General features: G+C 36.5%; 1 protein-coding gene across 3 annotated transcripts in view; it reads right to left on the bottom strand.

Annotated features, from left to right (window-relative positions):
* Aff2 (AF4/FMR2 family member 2) overlaps nt 1-21,898 on the bottom strand; it is a 479,843-nt gene that overhangs the window by 80,430 nt on the left and 377,515 nt on the right. For all 3 annotated transcript variants that reach the window (XM_021152988.2, XM_029473591.1, XM_021152989.2), the window contains exons 7-8: nt 20,373-20,469; nt 4,357-4,394 (exon numbers count right to left, since the gene is read on the bottom strand). In XM_021152988.2, coding sequence (XP_021008647.1) covers nt 4,357-4,394; nt 20,373-20,469 — 135 coding nt within the window. The remainder of the gene's footprint in view (nt 1-4,356; nt 4,395-20,372; nt 20,470-21,898) is intronic.

The raw sequence follows: 21,898 nt of genomic DNA, 5'->3' as shown, positions 1-21,898 counted from the left end.
AGCAATATGCATGCATGTAAAACCATTCAAAATGAATCTCTGAAAACTTATATAAGGAATCATTTCAGAGTATCAGCCCAACATACGGAGAACCACAATTATTTTCAACCTTACAGATCTCTTTTAACATATAATTATATAGGTTCTTGTCCTTTAATTCTCAAATGTGGTGTGTAGAAATGATGGATGGGAATATAGTCATGTCTGTGCACAAAACCAAGCAGACTTTTTAAAAACTATAATTATATGGGTTATTACTCTCCAATTCTCAAATGTAAAATTTAAAATGATGGATGAGGATTTATGTGTACCCCTCTGTGTATAAATATTTGATATGTATAGTGATTGTAGCACATGTACATGCTACTTCAAATAGGATTAAAGATGATCTAGAATGAGCATATTTATGAAACACATTTTTAAGCTTCTGCTTTTATTAAGATCTGGAGGACCAAATAAATAACTTTGCTGAGATGTGAAGCAAGAAAGGAATAAGTTCAATTTCATATGATAAGTAATGTCAGCCTCAGGACTTGAACCCTGGTATATTAATACTTCCTTGTTGTTTAAATGACTAAAATACCAATTAATTGTTCATGTTCATTAGAAGATAAGAACTCTTTAGTGCTATTTGACTCTACCAAGCTAATTTCTTTCACTTGAGTTTTCAACTTTGTCCTTCTTTATCCACACACAACTGGACAGTCAGAATTGCTTATACCCCGAGCTACTCCTCAAACCAGCATCTTAGACCAGTAGTCTTTACACTTTGATGCAAACATTTCTCCTTTACCCTTTCCACCCCTAACTTTACCAATGCTAAACTCTCTCCTAAGAGCTCCCTCCTTGCTTTATCACTCCCTGCATAGCAGAGGCATCCAACACTCTATCTTCTATTCAGTTCTTTACAACAGGATTTTTATAACTGCTACTGGATTGTCTACTCCTCAAGAATAAGACTTGTGTCAGATTCACTCTTAAATCTCTCAACATCTATCCCAATTCCTGGAATTCTTCCAATCTTAATAAAATACCAATTGCATGAAATAATAAATAACAGTACGAACAGTGATCAAGAAAAGCTTTCTGGGTATTTTCTTTTTCATTTTCAATAATGAAACCACCACATCTATAAGATAGATCAGTTTCCAAATAAAACTGTAATTCCATCATCCCAGTTGATTTTGACTGATTTGTGAAAGACAACCACCACATTCTGCAATGTTGTTAAAGTGTAAATGTAGGAAAAAATTTTATGCCTTCTCTCTTTTTCTCTCTCAACAGATGTCAACCTCAGTTAGATACAACTTTGCTTATTAGTGCATGGATTTTAGCCAAAAGCAATTCACATTTTTATAAGAATACTATCACATATGTCTTAATAACAGAAATGTAATGTTTTTTTTTTCAAAAATATATGTGATAAGTCACATATGGTGGGAGAAATCTGTACATCTCTCAGGCCTTGTTATTACAATGACAATCTTGGGAATGATTGGTGCAGTACTTTAATATACAAGTGAAAGTTTCTTCTTCTAACGCATTATAGAACTCTAGTTTTACTACACCCAATCAAGTTATGTTGCTACTATGGTTCCATTATCTAGAGAACTAAACTGGACATCTCTTAGCCTGATTGTTGATCTTAGGAACAACCACTTTGAGGCTTACTCTCAGAAGTAATATTTATAATATTTAATGGTCAAGGTAAGGTCATTGTTATACATAGGGATTATGCATTTACATTCCTTAGCCATGTATATCTTTATTCTCCTTTATATGGAATATTTACAATTGTGGAACATAGTTCCCCCACAGTGATGGAAAGAACATACACCCATGAAGCTATTGAAAATAAATTGAATGAATAGCTGAGAAATATTGAGGGGTTAAACTTGTAAAGAGGAAACTGATCAAAGTTAGTAGACACCCAATAATGCCTCATTAAATGTCTACTTATAGTCTAATATCCTCCAAAGTAAAAGGCTTGGTAGTTTAACCTATAGTGTCATTAAAAGTTGTTCTGCCTTTTCCTACCTGTCCAACTACTTTCCAAGATAGTGAACTTGTAATATCTATACTTACATGGTAAGCATGTGTCATTCTACATAGTATATGGTCTTTGTTTTAACTATTCAACTTTGCCACGGCAGTATAAACACAAATACAAATAATATGCAAATGAAGGAATGAATCTGTAGTCCAATTACAATTTCATGTGTACATAATGATATAGGAAAGTCATGTTAGTTTTCACGTGTCATGAAATATCCCTATTATATTTTGAATTTTTCTAAATATTTGCCAAGTTATATACAAAAGTACTATATAAAATCTCATCAAACATTCATCTTCACAACTCTATGTTTATATTTAAGTTGTTATTGATGCCACTAGACTTGAACTTCCACTGAGCATGCACCGAAAATTTGTAATTCATGTTCCAATAATGTAACCAAATGCTCATTCTAGCTAGAGACTCAAAGAGCAGTACTAAGATGAAAAGCATCTAGAGGAAGAAGAGCATCATTTGGACATTTTTATCCATGACATAAATAAGAGTAGCAGGGAGTAGATGAGGACACAGTTACAACATACAAGTTCCTATTACCTAATGGTGGCAACCTACTAGACTAGAGTTAACAGCTTTGTTAAGTCTCTGGGCAAGCTTCCCAGAAAGACCATTTTCTAAATTATGTGCAATCCACTCATTCATACAGAAAATGTGGCCCAAGTTTTTTGGTTTTTTTTTGGGGGGGGCGTGTAGTGCACTGTATAGAACCCAAATTTATTGACAGTCATTAGAAATGAAGATCACTGTATATTAAACTTTAAAAACTGTTTTGTTGTTATTATGCCAGACAGGTCCCACTTCAGGTTATTAGACTCTGATATAATGCAGTCCCATATAGAGAAAACGGGCTCTTCTATCCATGCAGTAATGAAGCTTGAACTCCTTTCATGTAGAAAGAGTTTAAACTTGGAGCAACTGAGGACAAGATTTATACTCCGACAGCCCTTGGCTTACCCCTTGTGACCTGAAGCATACATCTGTATGCAACCATACTGGAGAGAAGGGTGTACTCTGATTATGGGGGCTGGGGGTTGGCCCCTAATGGACCAACAGGGATTAATCCCAGGCATCATTGGCACCATTTTCTAATCTGTGGAAGTGTACAGACACAGGCTTACAGTGGAAGAGCTATCAGAGTATACAAATGGAAAAGTAGCCGGGGTTCAAAGAAGTTTCTAACCTCAACCATACAAGATTAAAAGCTCATCTACTAAACTGGCTTCCATATGATCAGTATACCATAATACATTCCCAATTATAGAGGGCCCTGGAAGGACTACAGGGAGAGATTTTGTCAGCTAGGTAAAATGAAACGTAAAAGCACAGTATAAATAAGGTACCTCTGGAAAATCAATCAGGGTTTTAGACTTAAGGGTATGCTAAATACTACCTGTATGATCTAGAAAAGCTAATTCTCTCATAGAAACAACTTTTTTATTCTTGACATAACTAATGCATTCTACAAGAACTATAAAAAAATCAATGTGTGCTCCATTTCTATATTTTGTACTAGCTATAATGGAAGTTTGCTGGCATAAATTAACACATACTTTTTAGACATGTGATGGTTCTAGACCTGTAATAAATCAGTAAATACAGCAAGTCCTTCCTTAGCCATGTCCCTGACCAGAATGTTACAAACCAAAATGACAAGACAGCCTTTCCTTTTATTTTAAAAATCTTCCGTCTAGAAAAGACAGGATGCCTAACATGTACTGTATTTAAACTAACACTGTGTGTCTTATTTATAATTTGCATGTCCTACAAAACATTTTAGTGACTAGTCTTTGTTAGCAACCACACTACATACCATTGAGTTAAATCTATTTTTATGAGCTTTTCATTAAATCCTTGATGCTAAGGTGCTGCCCTCCCCACGTGGCTTGCGATCATCTGGCACATGTTCAGGCATTTACATCTCTTTCATAGGTCCAAGGTTTGCAATTAAAAATGTAATCTTTTTAGCATGAGAAAAAACCCAAAGGCTTGAAGTAGTATGCATTGAATATGATTATAATAGTATTTGGCAGCTATTCATGATGGCACATATTAATTTATGTAAACTGTGTATACTTGGGGCATTTCCTCATCAGGGACACACGGAAAAAAATATGAGCTGGTCCTTGCTCATTGGTGGGTGATTTACCCATGTGTTTTGTTTTTGTCTTTAAATCACCATGAATAGAGATTAATGCAAAATACAAGTCATTTATGACCTTATTTTTCCCCATGCACAGAGTTCATTAAAATTAACATTTCAACTAGCCAAAATAATAACTTACTTCACAGGATTATTCTTAGGTTTTGCCTTTTCAACAGCCTGCAAATAGAGAGAAAAAAATGCAATTAGACAACATTAGCAGGCATAATCTTTGCAACTAGTAACCAAACAATAAGCAGTATTAAATTAGAAATTTTTTTTAGAAACATTAGAAGTGAATTAAACAGGCTCCCATGGATAAGCAGTGACACAGAAAACAATTTTCTTCCCCAGGGATGTAGTTACTTGTCTAAGTGCTCAGACACAGATGGCCATTGTCAGAGCACCTGGGAAAGTTCAGCAGGAGCCATGCGAGTTGGTGGGTGCACAGGCAGCTCCTCCCTTCCTCACCTTTTACTCTAACTTTACCCCAGGTGGGCCTGATTGGGTTGTAATGACAGCATTGGGGGAGGAGGGCAAAGAAATGGTTGTTCTATGGCAGGGGACCATTAACCTTAGCTTTCTTCTTGACACCCACCCACACCTGCACCACGAGAGAAAGGCAAAAAAATGTTCATTTTCAAAAGTACTTTTAGCAGTAGACATTACAAAAGGCCAAGGAATTCCCAAATACCGAGATCAATTTCCTCCCCTTGGAACCTTTAGGAAAATATACCCCAAATCTCAAAATGAGGAAATTTCTGGGCCTCATGGCCTGAGTCACCTTAGACATGGAGACTGGTTCCAGTTTATTGCTGAACTCATTGATCTGTGTACGGTCCATTTATCATTCATGAAAAGAGCTAGTGATCTTCACAGTATATTAGAAGAAACAACTCAGATCATCTGTCAACAGCTCTCTTATTTCTGTTTCCCTCTCCACAGGGATTTCATCTCCTTCGATTGTTCTGGAATTAAAATGTTGCTAAGCAACACAGCTTCGGGCACTGATGTCAGAATGGCTACAGTCTATCAAACTGTTTAAACACCTGGAGGGCCTAAGTGATGATTTTTTTTCCATATATCTATCTGTAGCATAATTATGTAATCAGAACAAGACTTGTACTCTACTAGACTCTTTCAGGCTATCAGAATAACATTTAATATAGAGAGCAAAGAAGCAGCAACTTGACCACCTTCAGGCTTGTTCAGACAGTTTTAAACAATATCCATTAGGGGACCTTGTTTGTGAATTGTGAAGTGGGTAGAGTCCACAGGAGAGGAACAGTGCTGTAGATTAGAACACCGAGGCAATCATTTTAACAGTGCTACTCTCATGCTGCACTTGACATTGTAGCTGATCACCAGTGAGATTGGATCCTCTATGCCAAGTCAATGCATTTAATAGCAGCATACAGTTCCCAACGTTCATACTTTAGTGTTGGGAATCTAAGCCCTTCTTATTTAAGTCTCAGTGTCTGTCACTATATAAAAACATCTGTTAATACTTGGGCACTTACTTTGCCTTGATAGGCAAAAATCATTTTCTTACTACCTGTGCCTGAATTTGTTTTTTGGCAAGTTCTAGAAGAAGACAGTTAAGAAATGGGCCAACAGGTGAAACCGAGGAAACAAGAACTGTCCTGGCTTCTCCAAAGTCACATCTAAAGCATATCAAGGGCATGTGAGACCATTCCTATGGCAATCCCTGTAGACAAAAGTTTCTAATACTGTTCATCATGGATTCTGTCAGGTCAGATAGACAAAAGAAGAGACAGATGCTGTCAAGAAGTGCAATGATGATCAGTAACCTTCCCTGTGGTAGTTCTATTTGGTCTATATCAGTTTGCAAAGTCCCCTCTGCCCCAGTTTCCCTCTCTTCACACTTCCTTTCCCCTCCCCTCTCCTTTCCTTCCCCTTCCACTTGCTGTCCCTTTCCTTTGTGCTCTTTCTCCCTCCCCTTGCTTTTTTCATTTCCCTTTCCTCTCACTTTCTGTCACACCTCCCTCCTTCTGTCTTCTCCAGTTTCCTGCCACCTCAAGTGTGTCTGGTAAGGAATAAGGTGTAGTAGTCAGATGAAAATGCATTACTATGGAAATCATAAAAATTCACTTTTCATAATTAGAATGCAAACAAGTCTGTCCTTGAAGCTGTAAGTAATCATAACATAATAGGCACTGTTCCAGTAGTTTCTCTTGCTTGATGTGCTAAAATGAGCATGGTACAGGCAGATGAGGTAGAAGGGAGAAATCAAACTGACAGTGCTTTGATTTGGAGACACCGTTTTTGAAAATGTCTTCTCCCTCTTGTTTCACAACTGTTAATTATACTCAGTTATTTTTCTCTGATCAGAAGAGTGTTATAGGCTGGGTTCTTCCAAACATATGCCATTATATATAGCCATTGGAAGAAAATAACTTCATTCAAATTATCTTTTCTGGATTGCTTGGATATCGACTAGAAATGTCTTATGCTTACTTAGAGGTTCATGTTTCCTTTGAAAGGAACTTACAATCATTTCAATGTCTCACAGTTAAAGCCAAATACACTCATGTCATCCTGTGTGCTCATCATGGGGATTTTCTAAACTAAATGGTGACAGGGAACCTATGTCAGATGAGATATGACTCACAATTTATATTCTTCACATTTGCTACAATTTGACTTTGTTATAGGCATACTATGGGAGATTGTAATAGTAAGAAGATGTGGGGAAATTTTAAGCATTTTGGATGCAAATTATGCACGCCTTTAAGGCATAAAAGAATTACTCTACAAAATTTACAAGGAGAAAAAAATTCTTCTTTGAAACAAGCAAATATAAAAAGGCAATCTCACATTCCAGATACTTTTGGCAGGATGTGAGACATGTAAAAGGAGGTAAATTAAAAGAAAATGACGTACTATAATTCACCAAGCATTAAGAAAGTCACAGCTAAATTTAAGTTTAAAAACATACATTAAGCTAATTTAAACTGATTGGAAAAATGAGTAGTCAATAGTTCAGTTATGTTGCTTTAATGTAAAATGTCTATTTGCTTTTAAAAACCTATACTCTTATATTGCAACATATTTTTATGACATGATATATATCTCAACAAGGAGGGCATTTTCATGTAAGGAAGAATAATGAAATAATTTGAATCTAGAATGACATGATGGGAGTTAGTGTGCTGTACAATAGTGTCCAATCTCTTGACATTGTCAATGTGCAAATGTATTAGATCTTTTTCATAGCTACCTTGAAGTACATGTAGCCCCTGGACTGTAGGTTAGACCTACCTGTTAGTAGAAGAATAAATTACTGGAAATGCTAATAAGCTAAGTTGTGGTTCTGGTTTTGCTACTTATGGTATTCGCAAGAGATTATAACTCTGAACTCCAGTTTACTCCTTTTGAGAATGAAGACAATCATTGCCACCCTTTCTATATTAGTGGCTCTTGTCAGCATTCAACATTGATGGCTGTGCTCAGAAATGTCAGTAGGCTAAGAAAATGCCTGCATAGCATTTGTGAATGCTTTCTACAAAGGAGTTGGTGAATTGAGGTGAATGGCAAGATTATTTGTGAATTTGCTAAGTAGTGGTCCGGTCCCAAAATCAACTATATGCAGTTACTGCTATGGGAATAAGAAATAGTAGTATGCTGCTGTCTCCATATCAGGAATAACTCTGAGATAAAAATAATGCCCCTGTCTAGAAAGGAGCATTAACAGAAGACTCTGGGTTACTGAGACACACCTAAAGTGAAGCAGGAGGTGGCCTTCTACCATTGTATACATATGAATCTTCCATGATTTTTAGAACTTGATGGCATAACACAGTACTTGAGGTAGGGGTGCGGGTCCCTTTCCCTTCCTTTCTTCCACTCTTTCTCTTAGTGAAGCCTAGGATGATTGATTGATCCTTCCTAATCTTTGAGCTAGACTCCTACTGCACCGCCTAGTCTGGCATCAAACAAGTGATCTCTCTGCTTCTGTCTTCCAAATGCTGTGATTACAACTTCATACCACCATACCTAGCTCACTGAATCCTCACTTTCAGGCTATCCATCCTTTAGAAATCCCTCCTTCTACAAACTCATACCACCATGGATGATCTTCACTTTCACTAACATTTTATGCAAAGCATATTGAAAAAGAACCGTATGCCAGGGAGAAGGCACTTCTTTTATTCTAAGGAGTGTTTATTATCTGAGTCATAACTCATTACCAGTATTGTACTATCCACGTTATCCTGCTAAGCAACAAATTTATTTCCTCAGGGTGGAAGATGCAGACAGGCTTACAACTGCTTATTCTTTAAATTTCCCTTCTTAAAACTAAGAAACTTTCTTCTCTATTTTCTATAGAGAAACCACGAATTGCACTAAAGCTAAAATGGATCAGGGACCATACTGTGTCACAAGAAGCACATGATGTGGAGTTCTTACCACAGAAAGGAAGAAATGAAGGGCAGTAAGTGGCTACCTAGTGAGCACCATCTACCACAGCGTACATAACATACTGAGGAAGAAAATGCTCCATGTAAGCAACTTAGAAAATTTGCTGGTCATTTTCTCCATAATGGGAAAACTTCTTCAAAATACTTTAGAGTAATTTTGACCTTGTGGTTGTGAAGAATTACAGTTCTTTTCCATTAGACCATAGAGAATTTAGAGAATTTTTGGAGGCTTTTCAGAAGGAAGGCCTGAATAGTTACATCCAGACTTGTAGTTATGCATCTTCTATAAATTATAGAAAACAAAGATAATGTGATATATCCCCTTTATGTTGAGGCTGTCAAAGTGAGCACTCAGATGGCTTGGAGATATTGTCCCAGTGGACTCATTTAATAATGATATGTACTCAGGTACTGCTTTGTTCTGAAATAAATAATACTGTTAGCCAAACCTAAAATATTACATTAGTATTTCTGTGCATAACTTTTACTTTCTCACTTACATGCTTTTCGCTGTCATTCTACAAGCATGTGTGCCTAAGTTGAATTATTATTGCTTCTCAGTAAAAAGGGAAAATTGAATCATTCAGATAATTTCAAATAACTGCACATTAGGCAATGCACCACTAAGACAGAAGATCAATAATTTTATTGGTTTTATATTTTTTATTGTTACCCCCTTTTTCTCTCTCAACTTTTCACATAGTTGTGCTGCATGACACATTTATGCCCCAACCTAGAGACATACACTGGTAAATTTCATTGATTACCTTAGTTCAGCAAAGCATGCCTTTATTGACAATTGGACTCATCAGCAAGGAATTCAGGTGGCTTCGAATCAATGCCTACAGAACTAGCTAAATCACCTGAAAAGATGTACACTGAGAACAGTTGCCCAAATATAACAATGTATTTCACTTGGATGAGTAAAATAAGAAAAGACATTGTGTCCTGGAGACTGAAGTTTTAACTAACATAAAGTATACACAGTCTGGAGGAAAGAGTAAGAAAAAATGTCACTCAACTTGTATAGAACCTGGACTCTTAGCCATTTCCTGACTTTACATCTAGGGCCTAGGAAGATGCCACTTATTACTGTACTTTTAGTGGAACCTGGAAGCAAACACGAAAGCTGTACCATATGTATAAGGAACAGGGATAGAATTTTGGAGCAAAGATAATGTAAGTTTGTGTTCTTTTGTATACTTAAAATGCTTATGCTTTTTAATCTTGCTATAAGTAAAAGCTAAACATAGAAGCCTAAGAAGGAGATAAACTCTGTTCCATACAGAACATGATCCACCACCATGTTTAAAGCTTGTCTTGAGGCTTTTCTAGCAGATGGTCAATACTTGGTGAAAGTGTAGGGTAAGAACATGTTTGACACCTATACCAACCATATTTTGCATTCAATAGTCAATAAGCATTCAGTTCAAGATGCTTGAATACTGAGTTTTGAGTATGACAGAGTGCCCTGAAGGAATACAGTCTCCATATATGTGGAAACAAATTTCTTGGTAGTTGACATAACTTCTAGGCTAATGTGCATGTGCTTTCATCCTACTATTAAACACAAGACTCTTATTAACATTGCAAAGAGGGGCTCTCAGTAGTACTTCTATCCCACTTGATGTCAGAAATAGTTTTCTGTACTTTCCTCTTCTGGCATTTACTGCCATGCTTTTTGCTTATTACCTCTTGTTATCCTGTGGTCCCTGACTTACTGTTCATTATTTCCTTATTCTTACCCAGTTTTATGCTCTTTTGCTAGAGGAATCTTTTAGAGTCCAATTTGATCATGTTACTCTCCTTTTGAGAATCCAGGATGGGGCTGTAGCTTAGAACTAAGCATATGCGAATCTGTGCTTTCGAGTCACAGCTGACTAAACAAACATTGCTCCATATCACATATCACCATCCTACCCTAATGCTTAAGACTCTGCCTATGGTCATTGCTGATTAAAAAGCTGCCCTGTGGCAGGGCTGACTTGATTCTAATTATATTTTAGTAATATGGCATCTAGTTTTCTAGTGCCTTTACAAAGATGATGTGGTAGTAGGATTGAGAACTATATGCTTTCATAAAGGCTTATTCCCTTACACTGTCCCTTATGTCAGCTAATGATTTCTTCTAAAGCTTAAATTTTGGCTTATTATAACTAAGTGGAAAATGCATTGTTATTTGTGAAGAACCATGTCTCTCAATTAAAGTCATTTTTTGATACTAATCTTCTAAGGAAGTACAGAGACACTAGGAAAGATAATCTCAATATGGTCTAGACATGTTCATTTTCCCATTAGAAGAGGCAATGGAAGTGGCACTTAGACACTCTTCTCCTGCTGTTTATGGCTTGAAAACCTCAAGTTTTCTTTCTTTCAACCAATCTGAGTCCTCTTTTCACCCATACTAAAGCAACAATCAAACAATGGCATATGGCATTTCCACAGAAGACAGTCAGTACAGTAACAGAGACTTGCTCTCTGTACCATGAGTAAGAAAAAACTCAGGCAATGTGTTTATAGTAGACAGCAGACACTCAGTGTTTCTGATTTTCCAAAGCATACATCAGTGCTCATGCTGCCAATGAAATAACTTTATCATTTGCACACTAGTGTGATCAGTTTTTCTGTTCCTCAAGGTGAAGAGGCTACATCAATTTTTAGTCCATATATTTACTGAGGGAATTGTAATCAGCTTCCATATTGGAAAGATGAGGCAACTGAAGTGAAATTTCTTTTTCATTTTCAGCTCTAACATCCTGTATTTTAACATGCATATGCATGACTCAGAGCTAAATATGGAATCTGTCTATCTCCATTAGAAAAATAATAAGCTTGAGTGTATTGGTAAATTTTTAGTGAAATGATCTAAAAACTCGTTGTAAATATATTCTTTGAGATACCAGTGTGCTTCTATACATCTGGTAAGTTCTTTTTATTTTATTTTTTTAACTCTACTGAGCCTCTTGTACTCTTAATGGCTAATGTTAGAATTGTAGTTATCTGGAATTTGTACAGCTCTGTTATATACTTAAAATGCGTACAATCTTTACTCTTGCTATAAATAGAAAAGTAAACACAGAAGTCTAAGAATGAGGTAAAGTCTCTTTCCATTCATAACATGATCGATCACCAAGTTTAAAGCTTATCTTGTGGCTTTCTTGCAGATGGTCAATACTTGGCAAGAATGTAGGGTAAGAACATGTTTGACACCTATACCAAAACCTCAATTACTTTCATTTCAAAGCCAGCATATCCATTTAAACATCTTATATCTTTAATTTGGAAATATTTTATTACTAGTATTTATGGGAGATATTCATATTTCTGTAATATAGTCTAGAATTTTGATAAAAATCAAAGCTTGGAAACTTCCCATAAACTCAGGCACATGTGGTACTTTTCCCAGAGCTTGCTTACTAATGATTCCAAGACACAACTTCCAGGCTTCACCCATGCATTGAGACAGAAGTTGGGAAGATAAAGCGTTTTAAGAAAAATAGTGCAATTGAATTCAATGGAGTACGGTGAGAGCAGAGACATGATGATCACTGCTCTTTGGCCACTTTCTTCAGCTTAGGGTCAGTGACAAAAGGACTATGGTTATGTCTCTTCCTTCTGACACTTCACTTCAGATGTGCATATAGTGATCTGTAGCTTCTCAGAGGTGGCTGATACATCTATTGCCATAAATTTGACAGAGACAAATATGTGCTGTGTTTTTGTGGATGGAAAGTCCATGATCATCTTGTCATATGTGAATGTAATCTATTCAGACACTAAATTTTTTTTTTGTTTCAGCTTGGATCTAGGACAAGCACTTTACCATCACAAATATCTAATTTAAATTTACTATGAAGAAAGTATCATGCTAATCAAAAAAGTATTGGATTTGCAAAAAAATGTCCATAGATGGACAATTTTAAAAAATATTATGGACAATAGCTAGAACATGGTCATTACTGATGATATGACAAACACACCATGTAAAATTGTTGTACTCCTATGCCTCTTTGCATGCTCAAGACATTCAATTATATAGGAATATCAAGCCAAAATATTTGGTACTAAAAATGGAAACAACATAATTACAATGAAAAAAATTCAGCATATGGGTTTCTAAATAGCCACAGACTTGCCAGAAGCATATTAAAAAATCATACTATACTAGCCTTAAGCAGTTTTTTTTTATTAATCTAGTCTCTATGCTAATACAACCAAATGGGAAACACAATCTTGGGAATATGAAAGCCAATGTTATTCTATTAACCTTGTATGTTATCCTATTTACTTTCCTGTCTTTAATGAATAAATTAAAATGTCCTGTCTTTCTCTAATTACTGGGTAGTTTTAGTATGACAATGTATGGATTTTATTCACTTACATTCTGTAACCTCAACAGCCCCAACTCTATCATTTTGTGGACATTTCAATGAAAGGCAATGACAGATAAACTGTTTACATTAAAAGACTCTATTAAAGTTATTTTGCACCCAGTTTCAACCTAATCCATCTGCTGTTTCTCTAGCTCTGACAGGCTGACCTCTCTTGCTGTGTCTGCCTTATTGATGTCATTACAGAAGAGGCCTTCCCTAGCCTTTCTGCTGATAACAAAGTAAATGGAAATGTGGTGAAACCTTTGGGAGGTAACAACTTGTTCAGCACGATGAGGGAGAACTGTGGCCACAAAACAGGAATGATTATAGCAGGAAAGAGTATCTGTTGTCACAACTAATATATTCACTACAGCATCTCAACGCCAAAAGAACCAGCGGATAGCATGAGTAAAATGCATTGCATTGCTTCACTAGCAATTTTTCTATATAAAAACAGGCTTTCAGTTTAAGTTGGTTAATGTATTAGGGAAATTCAGTATATGTGTAAGCAGCTCATGTCAAACCTGCAAGAATGCCCAGAGTTTGCACTCTTAACAATTTTGTGACATTTGAAAGTATTTAAAAAATAGCAACATAGCCAGAGGTAGCCCAGAAACAAGCAAAAGGTTCATATAAAAAACTAAAATCAAGAATCAGAATTTAAAAGCAAACTTTTATATGTGTGAGGTTGTTCTAAATCTACAAAACATGACATAAAATAATGAAGTTAGGGTTAAGACATAAGAAAATATTTTTTCTATAAAGCTGACATGTTGGAGATAGAGCTATGCCATCATATTCTAGTTTAAAAAGTACACAAGATCTCTATTAACATGCTTTGAATTGGGTATATGTTTCAGAGTATCAGGATAGTTCTTCATAACTAAAGAAATTTGGGTATGTTGGAACTACTTAGATAATATATCTAGATATTAGAATGCCTTTGTTCTCAAAGAAATTTTGAATTGTTTGGCTATTTTTTTTAGAGAAATTAAAACAAGCTAATAGCAAACTTTTTTTTTTCAGAATATAGACCAATTTGCCCCTTTGGAGAATATTTTCAAATTATATACCACATAATTTATTATAGATTATATATTTTTAAAACCCTAACAAACACACAACCCCAAGGCTTAGCTACAGTTCTTTGGCTAATCTAAGTCATTAACCGAAAATTCCAGTCATCTTAAGCGTTTTGAACTTCTAAGTGGGCTAAATGAAGTCTATGGTTTCAGTCTGATTCATATTAATAAAAAGATAATATTACTGTTAAAATGTCTTAATGGCAATTTCTAGAAGCAAATGTGTGTGTGTGTTTTGTGTATATTCTGAGGTGAGTTGGGTTATGAGAGAGCCATGTCCTTATCTGAGTAGGTTTCAGATACTGGGCATGACAGACCATCCTGCATCCAGAAGATAGCAGACTACAAGCTTGGAGCTAGGTAAGTCAAAATACTGTCAATGCTATCAATCAGTGAAATAATAAGCAGTGATTACCTGGCTCTATGAACATATACTGGGCAAGTTTTAGAGTCTGCGGCTGTACATTTGAAAAATCTTTAGAACCAGACAGATTCTAGAGTGCTTAAAACTTTAAAGATAGCAATTTTAATAATATTGTCAATACAATTCTGTTGTTTAAAAAAACAGTTGAGACTGATTAGCCTGCTTATATTGAAAGAGAAGCACAGTGTCTATATCTTTAGATCTTTTATTGAACTGCAAGCACAGCATCAATAACGGCTTCTCAGCTGTAAATGAAAATTGATTTCGGGTTTAACTCCTCATTTTCAGGGGTTCCTTTAATCCCAAGAAATGTAAGAAGACAATTTTAACAAAAAGGGAAACAGAAGGTTTAGTCCGGGCCATGCAGAGAACATGGTATGTCCCCATTCATATGCAGCTCGTCACCTTGACTGAACACCAGTGAGCTGACCACAGCACCATTGCTTGCCCTGGCTGACCAACTTGAAAATGGAAATTCAGTAAGCTTTGCAAGGGGAAGTTCAGAGGTGGAAATATATCTGTAATGTCAACACTCTCAGATGACAATTAAAAATTCTGTCAGCTGGGTGATAGACATCAAAACCATTCCATTGACATCTACCTGTTTTGTCTTTCTTTCTTTCTTTCTTTCTTTCTTTCTTTCTTTCTTTCTTTCTTTCTTTCTTTCTTTCTTTCTTTCTTTCTTTCTCTTTCTTTCTTTCTTTCTTTCTTTCTTTCTTTCTTTCTTTCTTTCTTTCAAGCACTATATTGCTACAGAAATGTTGACATAAACACTAAATACAAAGCATTGTTTATTATACTAATGCTGTTCTGGAACTTTCTAATGTTCAATATGAACTCTCAGTGGTATTTAAATCTTATTTGGAATTATTTTCTGAGGGAAACAGTGGAAATATGGCATTGCTTAAGTCTTTAAGACTATTTCTAAGGGCAGAGAAGGAGCTATTTCAGAAAAGGAAGAGACAAACTGAATTCAATATGTGTGATTCAACTGTCCATCTATATCAATTCTTGGAAGAAAAACTTCCAGAGATATGTAATTTTCTGGAGGACTTGATATAGTGTCATTGATGACCTTATTCCTGGAAGTACTGACTTAAAAGTTGTCAGGACTCAGGGGAGTTAAGGTCATCCACTCTTGACAGATATCTTTAAATGTCAATTAGGACATTTAATCTAGTTCTTAGTAAAGCCTATGGGCACCTAAGCCAAAAGAAAGAGTAATATCTATTCTCTTGTATATCTGAGAGAGAATTTCAGTTAATGCTAAATGAGCCACAAGGAAGGATAACTACATACTTGTCATACTTACAGTTTTCCGAATACTTTCTCATAGCTAAGCTTTGTCTGATCCTCACAACACTACTCTAAATTAGACAAGACTATTTTATCCTAATTTACTTGCAGGAAACCTTAGACTTCGGGATGTTTGGCAATTTCCCCAAATGTGATATAATTAGTATGTATGAAGTAGGACTTATCAGGCTTCTTCATTCCAGAAACTACATTCTTAATGATTACACTTTTAATTTCTCATGGCCAGGCACACACAGCTAATAAACATTAAGACAAGACAGATTTTTTTTTCATTCAAGTTTGCCACATGTTGGGTATTTTTCATGTGCCTAATCCAGCAGTTCTTTTTATCTTCTCATTCTTTATAAGAAAGGAAAAGTGGAGAGACCTAGCATTTCAAAGCACTCTAGACATTTTAGATAATCAGATGTAGCCATAACAATGTTATCATGTAAAGTGATGAGTACCTGTTATGCCCTAAACTTTAGTGTTAAGTTCTGTGAATATGAATTGGTCCATTTTCTTTCATTGAATATACTATGACTAGGTAGTATTGTTATCTTTATTTTATAGGAACTAGATCTTTTGCTAGAATTCATTCAGTTTGAAAGTGATAAGACTAAAGAACCCACATGGTATGCACTCACTAATAAGTGGATATTATCCCCAAAGCTCAGAATACCCAAGATACAATTCACAGACCACATGAAGCTCAAGAAGAAGGGAGATAAAAGTGTGGATGCTTTGGTCCTTCTTAGAAAGAGGAACAAAATACTCGCCTGACAAATACAGAACTGGATGCTCACAGCCATCCATTGAACTGAGCACAGGGTCCCCAATGAAGGAGCTAGAGAAAGTACTGAAGGAGCTGAAGGGGTTTGCAGCCCCATAGGAGGAACAACAATATGAACTAACCAGTACCCCAGAGTTCCCTGGGACTAAACCACGAACCAAAGAGTACACATGGTGGAACTCATGGCTCCAGCTGCGTATATAGCAGAGAATGATCTAGTCAGTCATTGGTGGGAGGAGAGGCCCTTGGTCCTGTGAAGGCTCTATGCCCTAATGTTAGGGAATGCCAAGGCCAGGAAGCAGGAGTGGGTGGGTTGGTGAGCAGGAGGAGAGAGAAGGGGATGGGTGGTTTTCGGAGGGGAAACCAGGAAAGGGGATAATATTTGAAATGTAAATAAAGAAGATATCTAAGAAAAAAAAAGAAAAAATATATGTTACAAAAAATTATGGAGACAAGGTGTGGAGCAGATTCCAAAGGAAAGGCCATCCAGAGACTGCCCCACCTGGGGATACATCCCCTATATAGTCACCAAACCCAGACACTATTATGGATGCCATGTTCATTCTGACAGGAGCATGATATAGCTGTCTGTATCTGCCAGAGCCTGACAAATACAGAGGTGGATGCTCATAGCCAAGTAGACTGAGCATGGGATCCCCATGTGGAGGAGTTAGAAAAAGGACTGAAGGAGCTGAAGGGATTTGCAACCTCATAGGAAGATCGACAATATCAACCAGCTAGATTCCCCACAGCTCCCAGGGACTAAACCACCAACCAAGGAGTACACATGGAGGGACAGATGGCTCCAGCCGCATATGTAGCGTAGGATGGTCTTTTCGGGCATCAATGGGAGGAGATGCCCTTGGTCCTGTGAAGACTCGATGCCTCAGTGTATTGACGTAGAGGAAGTAGGGAAGTAGAGAATGGGGAGGTGGGAGTGGGTGGGTGGGGGAACACCCTCATAGAAGTGGGGGAGGGCGATAGCATAAGGGGTCTCTGGGAGGGTGTAACCAGGAAAGGGTACAGCATTTGAAATGTAAATAATGAAAATATCCAATAAAAAAAGACAAAAAATACATCTTTTCGGCTTCAAGACTGTCCTCACATGTATTCTTTTAGAAGTGTCTTAGCATGGGTACACCATCTTAGAGCACTGTGAATCCATGTCAATATCCTTCAAAGTCCTGATTAAGAAGCAAACTGCATTAGGAATGTGGTGTTTCATACTCATGAAGTTGCTGGAGGTAGAATGGTCCTAATAATGAGATAAATGACTAGAGCCATATTATCTACATGGCACCGTGTTATCCAGAAGAAAACCATGCCTGTGGTTCCTTTATTAAAAGCTAACATAAAATTAAAGGGAGACCCAGTGTTTCTACTTCTTTTTCATGCCAAAAAAGAGGCAATATAAATGTCAATGAAAATAGTTGGCCTTAAGTACACTAGCAGTAAACAATAGGCAAAAGGCAGAACTGACTAAAATATCGCGAACAGATGAACAGATAAAATGTGCTTCGTCATAAGATATTATTTTGCCATAAAACTAAATAAAGTGTTACTATATGGTACAATCTGAAATAAGATAGAAACAAATCATTGTAGTAAGTAAAGAAGCTAGATATTAAAAAGGTCCTGAAGGGGTCTGCAACCCTATAGGTTGAACAAGAATATGAACTAACCAGTACCCCCAGAGCTCATATCTCTAGCTGCATCTGTAGCAAAAGACGCAGGGAAGAGAGGCCCCTTGGTATTGCAAACTTTATATGCCCCAGTACAGGTGAATGCCAGGGCCAAGAAGTGGGAGTGGGTGGGTAGGGGAGCAGNGCNGNGGNAGGGTATAGGGAACTTTCGGGATAGCATTTGAAATGTNTATAAAGAAAATATCTAATAAAATAAATAAGTATATAAAAAGTAAAAAATAAAAAGGTCCAACATTGTATCATACCATTATAGGAAATTGGCAAATGTATAAAGACAAAAAGTAGATTAATGGGTGATCTTCAGTGGCTAAGTGAATGGAGGAATGAGTATACTTCATGTGTATTGAGCTTCCATTTGGGACAATGAAAATATTTTGGAGTTGGTGATGGATATACAAGTTTGTCAGTGTACTGAATGTCACTAAACAATGATTTTATAGTTCTTCATTTTATGTTTGTATAATGTTTAAAATAATAAAAGGAAAACAGTTTTAAGTCATATATTCTTGGAAAAGAATGCTAAGCTTCATAAATCCTTAGTTCACCAAATGTTGCCATTAATGTCAAATAACTATAGCTTTCCAAGTCTCTTACCTTGTCCTCAAAATTCTCCCAACCAGCTCATCTGCAAACACTTTCAATCTTTTAAGTACTTCCTGTTCCTCAAACTCAACTATATTACTTTGCTGTGTTGTGTTTCTACCACTTCAGATCTCCTAGTCAATGAAATAACTTTAGCCTCATGAGGAAAGGCAAGTCTGGTCAGAAGGCAGCAGGCCATAGGAGCTCCCAATTTATTATTCCTGAGCATCCACATGTATTAGCATTTTATATAATATGAACAAATTATCTCAAAATTGCAGATGATTCAGCCAACGAGTCTGATGCCATTTCTTAATATATTATAAAAATAATCCTATGAATTATAAAGCAGAACTGCATTTATATATTCACATAAAGAGGAAATCAATGTGCAAAATTTACTCTCTGTTATTACTACATTCTTCTCTAAACATTTCCATTAAAATTTAAGGTTGCAGCTGTCAAAATCCATGATGTAGAATTTTTGCTTTGGTTTTGTTTTATTTACAAATGTGATGCTTTTGTTATTGGCATATTAAATGCAGAAAGCAGAAATGATAGACATTGCCAATGAAGTGTGTGTTTCACATTTATTATGCAGTCCACACTCACGTAGAAAAGGGACTGCTTGTACTTGGTAAATGCACAGCAAGCACCTCAGAAATAGCTGTGAGATTGTCTGAGTGCATATAGTACTCTTCTTGTGCTTGTTCTTGATAGACTACCAAAACTTAAAAACATGTAAGATTTATATAGCATCAAAATTGCCTTATGTACTCCATATTGTGTGGCATAATAACTAGATAAACTGTACATATAGAAAACAGTACAAGGATCACTAATATTCCATATCATTGCTGATATAGGGACTCAATAGTGCTGGTTTACTTTTTCAAACCAAGATGTCCAATCTCATCAGAGATTATTAAAGAAATCATATTACAATCATTTCTTCTGCGGAGAAAGTACTAGAAATTATTCAGAACAGAAGAAATCAAGGCCACCTGAAAGCTTTTGTTGAATGCATGATGCTGCAACATACAGGGTATTCATTCTCAGCTCCACTATGCAATGGTATGTCTGGGAGAAGAAAGACAGCGGTGACATTTACACCCAAATTAGTGCCTGGAAATGTTAAGCTTCACCCTGGAGTCACCCAATGGACATGTCACTCAAATGCAGCAAGTAGTTAAAAAGTCAGAAAGACGATGCTCTATTGTTTATTGATGAGCAGTATTTGTGTACAGAAAACACAGTGAAATTATATTGGTTTTGAAAAGCTCAGCATCTCTCTGCTGTAGCTTTAATGAAAATGGCAGTTGATTTCATCTGTTCCCAAACACTGCTCATCTTTGTTTTTTTTTTTTTTTCTGCAAAAGGAAAAGGTTGTGTTTATGAAAGCTATTCTAGTCCCTTGTGCCCCACCCACTCAAGCTCAATGCAAAGCTCTCAGCCCCTCCTACCTGGTAAAGCTCGTTGGCTGTGCACTGTGTGGTCAAGGTCTTCACAGGCTCAAGGTCATCTTCATCACTGCTCAGCTTCAAGTCATCCTCAAGCATCCTGAAGTAAATCAGAGTGGCATTTGTGTTACAAAACGTCTTGTCTAAATTATCCTCAGATTCACCTTGCAATGAGAATACAAATATTGTTACTAGAATCTGCAAAAGTATAGAGGGAACCAAGAGTCTTTCAGCTAATTAGATATTTGAGCTCTATAGTTATGTCAAAACTTCACATATCTTCTATTGCTACCTTACTCTAAATCAAGGTACAAATACATGATTTCATCATCTCCAGAGATGGCAGAAATCTATACAAAAGTATAATAAATGTACTGGTCAAGCACTACAGGGTAATGGGGGATTGCTTCTCTATAGACCAGTTATTTGACTTCTAGACAGGAAGGTGGGCAGGAACGGTAGTACTGCTAAGCTGATCTGGGAACTACTGGGAAAGACTGTTGGGGTTCTCCGGATGACAGAGGTCAAGGAAAACATCACTGCCTCTCTGTATGGGCCACACAAGATCTGGGCAAGAAATGGCAAGTAATTAACCTTTTTCTATATGTTCTATCTCTTGCTGTAAAATATGATCCCAGAGATGTAAGCCCATTTTGTGTATAAGAAGTCTTTCTTTTCTAAAGCAAGGTACTTGGAAAATATAAGAGGTCTAGATATTGGTGATGAACTAGCAATTTCAAAATTGTTTATGGGCCACACAAAGCCTTTATTTTTGCCAAGAGTATTAACTTGAATGCCATATGTCACTACTATCTTCAGGTTGGAGCTAGAACAGGATGGACAGCTTATTATCTTAAAATTCCAGTTACTTATCCTTCAATGACCAACTTGTGTTTATCTTTTAATTTATTAAATATGACATTAGACCTTATCCTCATGATGGAAGTAGAGGAAATCTCAGTTATTCTGGAACAGTTCCCATCTCCCAGGCATGCTCTGCTCCTTTTTTTTTTCTTTCCTTGATTAGCATAAAGCTTAACTCTAAAGCCAAAATTCTATCCCTCAACTCTGGAAATCATACACTGTACCCTACCATGGCTCATTCAGGCTTTTATTCTTTTATAAAAGTTTTCTAGAAATAATATTCTTAAAAAAGAATCTCTCTACTTATCAGTGAATGCATATCAAGTGACTTCTTTTGTTATTGGGTTATCCCAGATACATCCATTTGACCAATAATTTCATAAAGTCATTGTTTTTTGTTTGTTTGTTTTTGTTTTTCGAGACAGGGTTTCTCTGTATAGCTCTGGTTGTCCTGGAACTCACTTTGTAGACCAGGCTGGCCTCGAACTCTGCCTGCCTCTGCCTCCCAAGTGCTGGGATTAGAGCCGTGCACCACCACACCTGGCTAAATTCATTGTTTTTAACAGCTGACTAGTACTCCATTGTGTAAATGTACCACATTTTCTGTATCCATTCCTCTGTTGAGGGACATCTGGGTTCTTTCCAGCTTCTGGCTATTATAAATA

The sequence above is a fragment of the Mus caroli genome, chromosome X, assembly GCF_900094665.2.
Source record: "Mus caroli chromosome X, CAROLI_EIJ_v1.1, whole genome shotgun sequence".
Classification (NCBI taxonomy): domain Eukaryota; kingdom Metazoa; phylum Chordata; class Mammalia; order Rodentia; family Muridae; genus Mus; species Mus caroli.
The sequence above is the reverse complement of the archived record's forward strand: the minus strand, read 5'-3'. Positions and strand labels throughout refer to the sequence as shown.